The sequence below is a fragment of the Schistocerca piceifrons genome, chromosome 5, assembly GCF_021461385.2.
Source record: "Schistocerca piceifrons isolate TAMUIC-IGC-003096 chromosome 5, iqSchPice1.1, whole genome shotgun sequence".
In the NCBI taxonomy this organism is placed as follows: domain Eukaryota; kingdom Metazoa; phylum Arthropoda; class Insecta; order Orthoptera; family Acrididae; genus Schistocerca; species Schistocerca piceifrons.
In genome coordinates, this window is record NC_060142.1 from 261,940,254 (window position 1) to 261,954,379 (window position 14,126).

At 39.6% G+C, this 14,126-nt stretch overlaps 1 protein-coding gene across 5 annotated transcripts in view; it reads left to right on the top strand.

Moving 5' to 3' along the window:
- Positions 1 to 14,126, top strand: part of LOC124797847 (poly(A) polymerase type 3) — a 196,748-nt gene that overhangs the window by 23,615 nt on the left and 159,007 nt on the right. For all 5 annotated transcript variants that reach the window (XM_047260903.1, XM_047260905.1, XM_047260902.1 and 2 more), the window contains one exon: positions 5,776 to 6,114. In XM_047260903.1, coding sequence (XP_047116859.1) covers positions 5,776 to 6,114 — 339 coding nt within the window. The remainder of the gene's footprint in view (positions 1 to 5,775; positions 6,115 to 14,126) is intronic.

Here is a 14,126-nt window from a genome sequence, read left to right on the forward strand (position 1 = left end):
ATACACTGATTTGTTTGGGAAGGTTGTCATAAAGTTGTTGTATCTCCTCATGAGGCGAGCTGACCCACAACTCTAGCAATTGTTCCTTGATATTCCAAGGTACTGGCACTGGGACATGTTGACGTGCTAGCTGGTCCCCACAAGTTCTATCAGAGACAGGTCTGGAGATCTTGCTGGCCATGGGAGTACCTCATCATCATGCAGAAGGTTCACAGAGACACAAGTGCCATTGTAGAAGAGCATTGTCGTGTTGAAAAATGGCACCACAATACTGTTGTCTGAGAGTTAATGTGAAGATGATGGATGTCCATGAAGTACCCTTGTGCTGTCAGAGTTCTGTCAATTACAATCAGCCGTGACCTGAAGTCATACTCAGTAGCTCACCACACCATGATGCTAGGAGTAACACTGCTGTGCCTCTCGTAAACATTGGAATAATCGCACTTCTCTCCAGTTGCTGCCACACTCGACAATGATGATCATGTGGATTAATACAGAATCACTATTCAGCACTGAACACAATGCAGTGCCATGCAGCACCAGTTTGCAATTCAGGTATGGCACCACTGCAGACACATCTGTTTATGTTGTGGTGTTAACAATGGCCTATGCATAGGACGGCAGTTCCCTAGGCCGGCTGGACTGCTGCTAGTATTTGCCAGTGGTTCGGGATGACACAGAATATTGCTGGGAGTTCATTACTTGTTCTTGGATTGTAGGTGCAGCTGTGAAGGGGTTAGTGTTTCTAGTGCACACTATAGGGATCCTACCTTGTGGTGGTCAGACAGTGTGATTAGCAGAACTTTAGCAATGAATATGCCTGCCCTCACGTTCCCATGCAGTTCAACCGGACCATTGTCGCACCCGAATGTCCCACAAATCTAGATGCTGCAAAGTTCGAGCAGCTGGCTCAGTGCTGACCCACAGTGAGGCCCTTTTCAAACTCTTTGTCTGTTGTTGATATGCTGTATCACAAGAGTAAGCAGCATCTGCTTTCTTTACTGCAATTGCCATCTGATGCTGATCACACCGACTCTAAAACATTTACATACCTGCAAATGGTGTGTAAGTGTACAAAGTCCCTCCGATCATGTCTTCATTTTGTCAGTCAGTGTATCGATGATACTTAAATTCTTGACATCTTGACAAATTATGGTATAGCTCTTATTCCTAATACCTAGATATTCTCTGTTTGGGAAATAAATAGTTAAGATAATATTTGTAACAGCTATTTGAAACATATTTGCAGTATTCATGGCTATGTGGTATTTCTCCTGCCAAGTGCCAAATAAATACAGTAAATAAATAAATAGGAAACGGATCCCATCCATATTATAATACTTGGTGTCTAGCCAGTTTCTGCAACAGAATGATTCAGTATTATTTTAACTCTGTGTTGTTGGTATCACATTATGTGCTGCCACAGACTTATGTGCTTGTTAATCAGATCTAATAATGTTTGACAAATGTAATATTGGTGACATTTTCTTAGTGACAGTTGCTGTTATATAAGGGGCATTCAAAAAGAAATTAGCTGGAGGCATAATTACAGAAACCACTAACTGTGTGTTATAAGTATTGACCCTGGCTGTTGAGACACTTGTCCCACTGTGACACAAGGTGGTGAATGGCTGCCTCATATAATTCCCGGGGCTGCGATATTAACCAGTTCCCGCATGTACAGCTGGACGTTTTCCTCCAAGGTGAATTGTTTGCCCCTCAGAGCCTTTGTAAGGGGACCAAAAATAGCGTAATCACAGGGAGAGAGGTTTGGACTGTATGGAGGGTGGCCGAGAAACTCCCATTTGAATTTCTGCGGGAGTGCTGTGACTGTGTTGGCCGTGTGATGCTTTGCACTGTTGTGGAGCAGAATGACCCCACACGTGAGATTGCCTGGTCGTTTTCATTTGATCGCTTGGCGAAGGGTGGTCAAGGTTTGCGAGTAATGCTGGGCATTCACTGTTGTCCCGTGCTACAGGAAGTGAATCAGGAGGGGATCATCTTGGTCAAAGAAGAATGTCAGCATAACCTTTCCTGCAGTTGTGTGGATGGCCTTAGCTTTTTTTGTGGTGGTGACCCTGGATACTTCCACTGGAGACTTTGTCATTTTCATTCTGGTTCGAAATGATGACACCATGACTCATCTCCAGCCGCCACTTGTGCCAGGAACGCGTTCCCTTCCCAAGCATAGTGCTGCAGATGAGCAAGACAATGGGCCATTCGACATGCTTGCTGGTATAGTTGAAGACTGTGGGGCACCCATTGGGCTTGCGCTTTGCACATGTGCCGTCGTTCCTTCATGATGGTGTGAACACTTCCAATCCTCAGTCCGACCATGGCAGCTATGGCTTTCACTGTCACTCGGTCCTGGGTAATGAGTGCGTCCGCCAGCTGGACGATGTCATCGGTAATGCAGTGTGGTGCTGCAGACTGTGGGTCATTGGCGAACAACACCCGCCCTTCGCTGAAGCGCGTGTACCACGCCATGAGTCTTGCAAGGGACATGCAGTGTTCGCCGTACACTTGCGACATTCGTCGATGAATGTCTGTTCCACCTACTCCTTATGCTGTCAAAAATAAACACCACCTCTTTGCTCTTCATTTGATGCCTCCATGTCACTGTTCACAATGTGACTGGCAACATTGGACGATTGATGCATGCTGCTGCTAGCTCTGTATAGTCACGTGACATGCATGCGTGCCCTCTAATGACGGGCTGTGAACTTCCACGTTCTGGTCGGAACCACACCTTGTTACACTCGCCACGATATTACTGTCCTGTCACCAGTTAGCGCATTCCAGACTCCAGCTCATTTCTTTTTGAACACCCCTTATAGTAAACTCTTCTACTATACTTCTTTGGAAAGATTTCCCTGAATCAGTAGGAGAATAATATTGTATTAAGGACAGAGGAGAATTTACATTACATAAGTTATATTTCATTTATCCATGGAGAGGGGTCTCTGGGATGGGGAAGAAGTAGGAATATATAGTTTATCTAAATACAGTTTAACATTGTGATAGGTCATTGTGTTACAGTGCTAATGTCAATTGTAAAATAACACAAGACATTAATTTTAAATGTTTCTGTTGATATACCCTTCAATGGAGTGTGGAGAATTGTACAGTAGAAAGTTCTTTAATTCAGTCTTAAACTCCACCACATTATTGTTGGCAGTGCAGAAGAATGCCTATGAGGTTGAGAGCAGAGGAACCAATCTTTCCTTTTTTCCCTATGTTCCATAGCTGTTAGTAGTGTGCATTATTGGCCATCTGAACATTATTGTCTTGCTAGTAAGATTTCATTTTCTGTTTTGTTGTGACCTAATTATGCTCTCCAGTATTATTTTATTTGAATACTTCAGTGGTTGCTTGCCCATTACTAGTGCTGTAAACCATTTTTACAGCAGCTATAGATACTGTGGCAAGACAGATTAAGAATTTGACTGATTTTATTCCTGATGCATCACTACATTGAAAAGGTGTGATGATTTGTTGCTCAGGCCTTTGTATGGGAAGTTTTTGCTTTGTTTTGGCCCAACCATTCGTTTCTTTTCCTTGTGTTAGCACAAAACCACCATTTCTTGTCACCAGTAATGATACTGATGTTGTTGACAAGTCAGTTGATGAAAAGCAAGCAGAGATGTACATATGAACACATGCTGATTTTTGTGATTTTGGCTTAGAGCATGCAGTACCTTTCCCATTTCATGCAAATGTCACACAATGGTGCATCACAGTTTACTCCATTTGCCAGTTTTCGAGCACACTGATGTGCGTCATTGTGGATTAATGTGTTTAAACAACCTTCATCAAACCTGAAACATCTTCCTGAACGTCGAAAGTCACTAATGTAAAGATGATCCTTCATGAATTGACAGAACAGTATTCTTGCCATGCTCTGTCCACTGGTATTATCCCCATACAAGTTACAAATGTTTCTAGCTGCCTCTGCTGTTGTCACCCCTCCATTGAACTCAAGCAGAAGAATATGCGGGAAAGGTTCACATTTCTCCAGTTGGCACTCCATTTTCTAGTGTCCACAGCTCCAGTCAAGATCTCCAAATGATAATATGACAATATGTAAGCTCAAATGGCAGCAGTGAACTATAGGAATTGCTAAATAAACCCATAGCAATCTGAAAAAAAGAAACTGTGAGCTTATGTGCCAACCTAATATGATTTATTATTCCCATTATGTTCCATCAAGTCATTTACAATGTGATTTGAAGTTGGGAACTGATATTCTGTTGTACCACTATTCATGTGCTAACTTACTTAACACTGCCTTTGATTTTATCCAGCTACCATGTATACCTCTTCCTCCTCAGTTCTCCTCTTAATTTATTTGTTTCATAGCAGTATTTCTTTTCACTGTGATACCATTTTCTAAATTAACTTGAAGAGTGTGGTCATTGTAATTACAAGAGATAATCAAGAAGTTTCTGTTCAAACGCCGTACTGTCCAGGATTGGTATGCCAGTCGGGTAAAATCACTGAGCATTGAGGCAATCATCCCAACAACACACTGGTTGAAAATACCTGTATTGTAAAACACTACGACCTGCTGCACGAAGCAGACCATAACTGCATGCTGCAAATCCTCATCTGACAGGAATCGTAAACCCTTCAAGGCTGTTTTTTAAGTCATTGAAGCATGATTATCACACAGGGAGAGATTGGGACTGTGGGGAGAGTGCGCAAGTATCTCCCATCTGATTTGGTGTAACGTCTGTGCTGTGACATTTACAGTGTATGGAAGTGTGTCATCATGAAGCAGCAGTACCCCTTGGTACACCATTCCACAACAGTGGTTTTCGACAGGCATGCTGCCCCAAACACATTCTTTGTTCTCCTGTGGATGGTTACCAGTATTTGGTCTTTGACAGCCAAGAAAAGAATATAGCATGCAGTCCTGTTTAAACACTTTCGGTAATAACATTGCCATAGTTCACATTTACTGCATGCTCTCCAGAAACACAAGAATGCCACACTAACTCCTTGCCTACGTGTTGGTGCTTATATACCTGCATTGAAGTGAAGCTACATTGCGTATACGCTGCAGCAACACCCTCGTACAGAAACTTTTTGATCACTTCTTGTATCTCTTGAAACAATTGTAGAATTGATTTTAGTCTTTGCAGTTAAAAAGGCATGAACATTAAATACTTGACTACAGAAAATAACTTGTTTGGAAACGGAACATTGCTCTTTGCGTGAAAATAGGGAAGGACAAGTGATCACTGAGTGCAAAACTGGAGTTTGGGTATAGGGTTAATTATTTTCGTATTCAGTAGATTCATGACTTTTACTGAAATAAATCAACTGTATTTTTATGAGTAAAAAATGAGTTAATTATGTTAACACATAACTGTAATAGTTTCATAACTTTTGAATCAAATACCCACAATCAAAACAGATTTGGGGATCTGGTTACTAGAGTTGGTGAGATGGTAGTAAAACAGTGCCAAATGTCCTGTGCTGCAAAATAGAACACACACAGTTTATTTTATGTAAAGTAGGCGATACACTGCTATTATTGGACCACAGCAGATTGAATTAATTGAATTTCTGACATTGCTCTGCACTTCTAAAAAGAAATCATTTTTATTCCTGTCTGTCCCTCCGTCTCCCTGAGGGATAGGTGAGTAGGTCTAGGGGGTGGAAGTCTTTGTTGTTAGTTATAGTTTACATGCCAATTCTTGTGCAGTTATTATCAAAATAATAATAATAATAATAATAAATTAATAAATTAATAATTTCTTGTACCTGCAGGATGTGGCCAGCCCAAATACAAACACAGCAGCTCCAGCAGTTGCAAACCCAGAACCAGCTTCATCAGAAGCAGGTACAAAAGCAGCAACTGCAGCAGCAGCTGCTGCCACAACCCACTTCTTTGCTGCAGCAGCAACAGCAGCAACAACAACTGCAGCAGCAGCAACAACAACAACAACAGGAGGACCAGCAACAGCAGACTGGTCCTCGTACCCTTGGGATGACCTCTGCCATCAGCCTTGCCATGCCCAAACCCATTGACATTCAGAGAACTCTAGAACTGCAAGAAGTCCTTAAACCGTATAATGTATTTGAAACTGACGAAGAGCTCAATCATCGGTATGTTTACTGAGTGCCAGTGTTTGACTTCAGGTTTTTTGCAATTAAATGTTGACCACATATTTAATCTTTTGGTTATTACAAATATGTTTATTTCTTTTTTAAAAAAATTCTGCCAAAGTCGTAATAAAGTTAAATATTTTGTCGTATTGCTGTTATGAACTGCATTTAAGAGATTCTAGCTTAACAAACCTTTGTAATAGAATAATTTTAGCAATCAAATTGTGACATAGGGTGTTATTGGAGATGTCACAGTGCATTCCTTTGTATAAAATAAGTCAGCACACATAATAGTAGATTCTTTCACTTAGTATTTCAGAGTTGGGCATATGCAGAGAGTGACTTATGACAAATTTTGATTCTCAGATTTTGTGTTTTATTTTATCTCAGTTCAGTAAAACCCCTTCTTAACGAACTCCGTGTACCTAAATATTTTTTTCCTTAGATGGCAGTTTTCTTAAATGGATGGTTTTGCCAGTGTAAATGAAGGGAGTGACCCAGAATCATAATTCAAACATATTAAGATGATGTAACAGCTATTTATTTATATAATTACCAATATTCTTTGCTGAAAATTTAAATGCAGTAAATATATAATTATTTCACTTTTCACAGAACAGCACATTTTATTTATTTGTTTATTATTATTATTATTATTATTTTAATCAAGATGTCTTGTCTTGTTCTTCCAGCATGAAAGAAGGTGTTGCTCCAGCTGGTTGATATAAGTTAGAGTTGATACATCTAAATTAAAAGAGAAAATTTCTGACAGTATCAATTACTTGCACTGTGGCAGTGAAACATGATGCAATGCCCTCCTCCTCCTCCTCCTCCTCCTCCATCATCATTGCTGCCACCACCAGCTCCTACCTGTGTTTCTTCATAAGAATTTAATTTGCATCAATCTTCAGTATGAAAGTCACAACAAACAGTGTCCCAGAAGGTTGCACTTTCAGAAATAACAGTTTTGGTACTCCATTCTTCTTCAAAGACAATGTTTTCTTCAATTGATGTACCGTAGTGAAATAGTTTAACACAGACTATTGTTTTACAGAATTCCAGGCTGCAATAAACATATCTGGCGTCCATCTTGGCATCAAAACACACAAAAAATTTTAAACATTTCTGGCATCTGTGGTGACTGCCATTGTACTCATAAGTATGAAGAAGTGTTTTCATGTTTTGGAAACACTTGGGAATTAATGGGGGAGGCAACTTCTTACTTCAATCTCTATTTACATGCAGTAGCATTGCCATCTTTTCTTTACATATTTTTATCTCCATGGCATTTTTCTCCCTTAACCCTTTTGCTGCTACAGCTGTACTCTTTGGATTCTGTGCTGAGGTGGCTTTTGTTATGATTGTACTGCTCATCAAATGTGGTACCTGTGCTGAGAGATGACATTCTGACCGATGTTGTTGCTATTGTTTTGGTGGTGGTGGTGGTGGTGGTGGTGGTCAGTCCAAAGACTTGTTTGATGCAGCTCTCCATGCTAATCTATCCTGTGCAGGATTCTTCAACTCCAAGTAACCACTGCAACCTAGAGCCTTTGAATCTGCATAGTGTATTCATCTCTTGGCCTCCCTCTACGATTTTTACCCATGTCCCTCCATTACTAAATTGGAGATTCCTCGATGCCTCACAACATGTCCTACCAACTGATCCCTTCTTCTAGTCAAGTTGTGCCGCAAATTCCTCTTCTCCCCAATTCTGTTCATTACCTCCTCATTAGTTACGTGATCCATGCATCTAATTTTCAGCACTCTTCTGTAGCACCACATTTCGAAAGCTTCTATTCTTGTCTAAACTATTTATCGTCCACGTTTCAGTTCCATACATGGCAACACTCCATACAAATACTTTCAGAAAGGACTTCCTGACACTTAAATCTATACTCGATGTTAACAAATTTCTGTTCTTCAGAAACGCTACAAATGCTAGAAACATAGGTTTGCTTTAGTCTATCTTCTAAGATGAGTCATAGGGTCAGTATGGACAGATATGAAGTGCTCATGATCTGATTTTTCAAAAAATATTTACACATCTTTCAGGCTGATCTCTTCACTTGATGAAGAACTGAATTTCTTTTCATTATCCTTTCATACTTACTGTGCTGCTTCAGGTAAAACACTACATGAAACTTTAAAGAGTTTGCAGAGGTAAAAACACATGACATAAACCTTGGTTGATTTTAGCTCATACATCGCAGTGAGTGACATGTAGATAAGATATCAAAATTTTATTTAAAATTAAGGACCTCGTTTCATTCTCAAGTTATTGGGTGTTATATAAGCAGGTCATTCGCACATGATGTGCCCTTTTACATTGTTGCACACCGCGAATGGTGGCCATAACAATCTTCATATCTTATAAATGATTCAAGATGTCAAAAAGAAGTTTTTTGCAAATGATAGCGTGCAATAAGGCACATAAGTTCTATGATAAATACTCGAAACTTTTTTGTTCACCAAGATATGGAAGTAACTCTTCCGCAGCGGTGAGAGGTCAGCAGCTCTGAATACATTCAGATGCCCATAGCACTGCAGGAAAATCCAAGTGTCATGCCTATACACGTCCACAACACCTTTTAAATGGTGTAGCAGGATGTGTACTCACACCCACAGCAGCAAAAAGGGTTAACGGAATATGATTTTGCAAGAAGTAAACTATAGAAGATGTCAGTATCTTCAAGGTTAAAAATGTATGTGGACTCATAATCCCATATTTAATCATGTCAGTGTAATCTGTATCCAATAGTTTACACTTTCTATAACTGGAGCCTCACTTTTTTATAACTTGTCAGTCCTTTATTGGTTTGATGCTGTCTGCCACAGATTCCTTTCCTGTGATAACCTCTTCATTCCAGAGTAGCACTTGCACCCTGCATCCTCAATTATTCATTGGATGTATTCCAGTATCTGTCTTCCCCTATAGTTTTTACCCCTTACAGCTTCCCATAGTACCATTGAGGTTATTCCCTGATGCCTTAACAGTGCTGTATCATCGTATACTGCTTTCTTGTCAGTGTCTTTCCTTTCTGTGCTAATTCTGTGAAGAACCTCCTCATTCCTTACCTTACCAGTCCACTTAATTTTCCACTGAGCGAGGTGGTGCAGTAGTTAGCATATTGGACTCGCATTCGAGAGGGTGACGGTTGAAACCCATGTCTGGCCATCCAAATTTAGGAATTCCGTGATTTCCCTAAATCACTCAAAGCAAATGCCGGGATGGTTCCTTTGAGAGGACATGGCCAATTTCCTTACCCATCCTTGACACAATCCGAGCTTGTACTCCGTCTGTAGTGATCCTGGTGTCAGTGGGACAATAAACCCAATCTTCCTTCCTTCCAGTTAATTTTCAACTTTCTTCTGTAGCACCACGTCTTGGACACTTTGATGGCCTTGTCACAGATTTCCCTCTGTCCAAGATTCACTACCATTATAATGCCGGCTCCAAATGTACATTCTCAGAAATTTCTTCTTCAAGGCATCTGTTTGGTACCAGTGGCTTTCTTGTGACTTCATAGTCACTTTTTATGTTCTCCTTGCTCCTTCCATCCTGGGTTATTTTGCTTCCAAGGTAGCAGAATTCCTTAACTTCATGTACTTTCTGATTATCAATTTTGATGTTAAGCTTCTCGCTTTTCTCATTTCTGCGACTTCTCATTACTTTTGTCTTTTTCCAGTTTATTGCCAGTCTGTGTTTTGAAATCACTCATTCCATTCCACAGATCCTGTAATTTTTCTTTACTTTAACTGAGAAAAACCATGCCATCAGCAGATCTTGTCATTGATATCCTTTCACCCTGAATTTTAATCCCACACTTGAACCTTACTTTTATTTCTGTGATTGTTTCTTTGATATATAAACTACTCAGTAGGGAGTGAAAGACTGCATCCGTGTCTTACACCCTTTTTATTTTGAACCCTATGTTCTTGATCTCCCAGTCTTATTGTTCCCTCTTGGTTCTTATATGTATGAGAGATGATCAGAGGATAATAGGAATTTTTGTTTTTTTAAACAGTATTTTATTTATTCATCATTATCATGAGCTTTGTCCCCTTCAAAATAATCCCCCTCAAGTCTAATATACTTGTGCCGGCACATTCTGTAATCTTGGAAGCACTTCTGGAGCTCACTTTTGGTATAGTATTCAGTTCCTTCAGCAATTCTGTTTTTATGTCATTTATGGTGTTAAAATTACATCCTTTCATGATTCTCCTCAGCCGCGGGAATAGGAAGGAGTTGCAGGGGGCCACATCCGGCATATACGGTGGCTGAAGCAATGTAACAGTTTTGTTGTTTATCTAATAATCATGAACAAGCATTGAGGTGTGAGCAGAGCATTATTGTGATGCCGTTTCCCCGAGTGGTTGTGTCACAGTTCTCGTCATTTTCTTTGGATTGCTTCACACAAATAACTTCCAGGCAGTATTCCTTATTGACTGTATGGCCATAAGGCAGGAACTCACCATGCACTATCCCGTTATAATAAAAGGAAACAATGAGAAGAACCTTCACGTGCTGTCAGAGTTGTCAATTTTTTTGGTTTGGCTCTTCAGGGAGTTTCCACTGGGACGATTGAGGATTGGTTTTGATGTCATACCCATATACCCATGTTTCGTCACCTGTTATAACCTTCTTTAGAAGTTTCGGTTTGCTGTCGACTTCATTCATCAATTCTTGAGTGACATGTTGTTGGTTGAAATTCAACAGTTTCGGAACAAACTTTGCTGCTACATGTTTCATGCACAGATGTGCAGGAAAAATTGTTTGGTGTGGACCAGAGGATATGCCGGCATCAACAACCACCTCTTTTTTGATGGATGATTTGGCTATTTTCCAGAACCATTTCCCTTATTTCTTCCACATTTTCGTCAGTAATGACTTGCTAGGGTGTCCGGGACAGTCGTCTTCAGCATCTTCTCGATTCTGTTCGAAATGTTTATACCACTTGTAAACTCCTGTCTTACTCCTAGCAGATTTGCCAAAAGCTACAGTCAACATTTCAAATGCAGCACTGCACATTATTCCATATTTTTGGGAAAATTTAATACAGAATCTTTGATTTATCCTTTTCGAAAGTACAAATTCTCCAAGCACTCGAAAATAGGTAAAACCTTTTCAGCTGTTAACAATAAACTAAATATTCAAAACACCTGAAAATGCAAACACACATCAGTAACGTGGCTACCAAAAAGATAAAAATAAAAATTTGAAAATAGATGTATAATGCCCCCAAAATTAAAAAAAAAAAAATCTTTTGGTTTTTTATCACACCATAACCCAGCTTTCCCCGTAGCTTACTCGTATTTTTCTTAGAGTTTCATACATTGTGCACCATTTTACATTGTCAGAGACTTTTTCTAGTCAACATATCCAATGAACGTGTCTTGATTTTTCTTCAGTCTTTCTTCCATTATCGAGTGCATCATCAGAACTGTTTCTCTGGTGCTTTACCTTTCCAAAATCCAAACTAATAGTCATCTAACACAAGCTAAAATTTTGTTTTGGATCTTCTATATATTATTCTTATCAGCAGCTTGGATGCATGAACTGTTAAGCCGATCGGCAATAGTTCTCGCACTTATCTACCCCAGATATCTTCAGAATTGTGTGGATGATATTTTTCCGAAAGTCCGATGGTATATCGCCAGTCTCGTAGGTTCTACACACCAACTTGAATAGTCATTTGGTTACCACTTCCCCCCAGTGATTATTGAAATTCCGTTGGAATGTTATGGATTCCTTCTGGCTTATTTCGTCTCAAGTCTTCCAGCACTCTGTTAAATTCTGCCTCTACTACTCAATCCCCTATGTCTTCCATATCAACTCTAATTTCTTCTTCTGTCATGTCATCGAACAAGTTCTCCACCTCATAGAGGCCTTCAGTGCACTCTTTCCACCTATCCACTCTCTCCTTGACATTTAACACTCTGAGGACTGGCAGCTTACACACACTCTTGGTCCAGAGGAGTGGCCACTTTTAGTGATTTTTGAAATGTCACTGGCCTGTTTCTATATAAGATATCTTGAAACAGAAAACATATTATGAAAGAACAGTCTTTAAGGTTTATTTTAATTATATTGCTTGATGACAAAATTAATAACAATAAACATAAAATGTATGATTTCGGTTTCACAAAAAATGCATTTTTTAGTTTTGTGTAAATTTGCAGGTAATTAGCTTCAGTGTGGCTGATTTTGAAGCATTTTGGCATGCAGAGTGGTACATTGCATTCTGGACACCACCAGCTGGTTTCCTTCCTACCTGCTTTACCACTAGATTTTTTTGGTTTCTCAGAGCTAACTTTACAAACCCTAGTTGGACACTACTCCTCATTGGCCGAAATTTTTTCTGCAAAGTGTCGTCCTGGAAGTCTGTTGCTGTAAATTTCACTAGGAACATTGTCTAGTGCCAAATTTGTACCTTTGTGAATCAGTCCTTCACCAGTTTGTCGTAGAAAAGTGGAAAAATGGCAGCTCTTCCTTTGAGCAGGAGTCCTGGTTTCCCGATATAAGACAAATGCATTTGTTGCAGCCAGTATAAGCGAGTGGAAGAAAAACTTCTTCCACTGCTTCATCTGTTTCCTCCTAAATGCATAGTAAGAAATCATTTCATCACTCCTTTCGACCCCCATTTTTGTAAATATTATAATCATGAATGGCACCTGATTTTGATTTTACTTTGATACCTTCCTTTGTATGATCAGACGTGTCAGAGCTGATCATTTTGTGCACAGTGGACAGGCATTGTACATCTCTTGTGTCTTTCCACTTCAAACAAAGTGGATTATTCCTCCTCATTGACACAGACTCATACCTTTTCAGTTTTTTGGAAACAATTTCGTTTGGTAGTTCCTTTCGGTAAGTCACGCATGTACCTTCTGCTTTCATTTTTATGTTGCCACAGAAAATCGAATATTGTTGGTGAAGTATAAAATTTGTCCATGTAAACAGTGTGGCCTTTTCCCAGGCAATCTGCTAGCAACCTCTCAAATAATGGTGTTATGGAGTTGTCTTGTGTTCCTTTCCCAGCATATACCTCCAATCTAAGAACTTAACCAGTTTTGGAATCGCACACAATAAACATCTTGATTCCATACTTGTCAGGTTAATTTTTTATGTACACCCGAAATACCACTCTTCATGAAAACCACTCATGCCTTCGTCAATAGTGATGTTTTCTGATGGGTAAAATGATTTTTATGATTCTAATAAGAAATGATCGAGGATTGGCCTGACTTTATGCATGGGGTCATGCTGAGGTTGACTTTTCAGAATGTAAGTTGCATTGTCATTCAAATGCAGGTTTGATAATATTGCCTTGAATCTGTTTCTAGCCATAACAGAACCAGGGAAAGAGGTTGAAATAAAATTGTTGGTAGACCAGTAATCAGTTTTGTTTTTTTCACAAGACACATGTATAAATATGCCAAAAAACATACATTTCGTGCAGCTTTACTCCAACCCATGAATTACAAAAACTGTGAGGCTTTATCCTAGAAGGTGTTTTGAGTTTGTCATAAACAGACATTTCGTAGCTGTTTGTTTCGGATTTTGTGTGTTTCATTATGGAATCAGGGGAAAAGATCAAAAACACTCCGAGAGGAGTGGAATTCTTATGAACAGCTGCCATTACTCCACTTTTCTCTACAAATGATTTGCTGATCATCAGCAAATTTCCAGCCTAATTCAGCATCAGTGGGTTTTTTCCACAAAATTCGTTGTCTCTTTGTTGGTGGTACAGACAGCTGTGTTGGAGCTGACGCCTGTGTTGCAGATGATGTACTTTGTTCACTAAACAGCACCTGCACAGATGCAGGCTCATCAGATTCCTCTGCAAGATAGATAAGATGAACAGGAATAAATTTTCTGCTAACTGAAGCAATTCGAGCAATATAAGTTGTAATAATAACACTGAAGAAAAACTGCACTAGACATCTCCTTACCTGTATCTGAATCCTCTTCATTCTCTTCACATTCAGACATTTCCCACTCAGAACCAGAC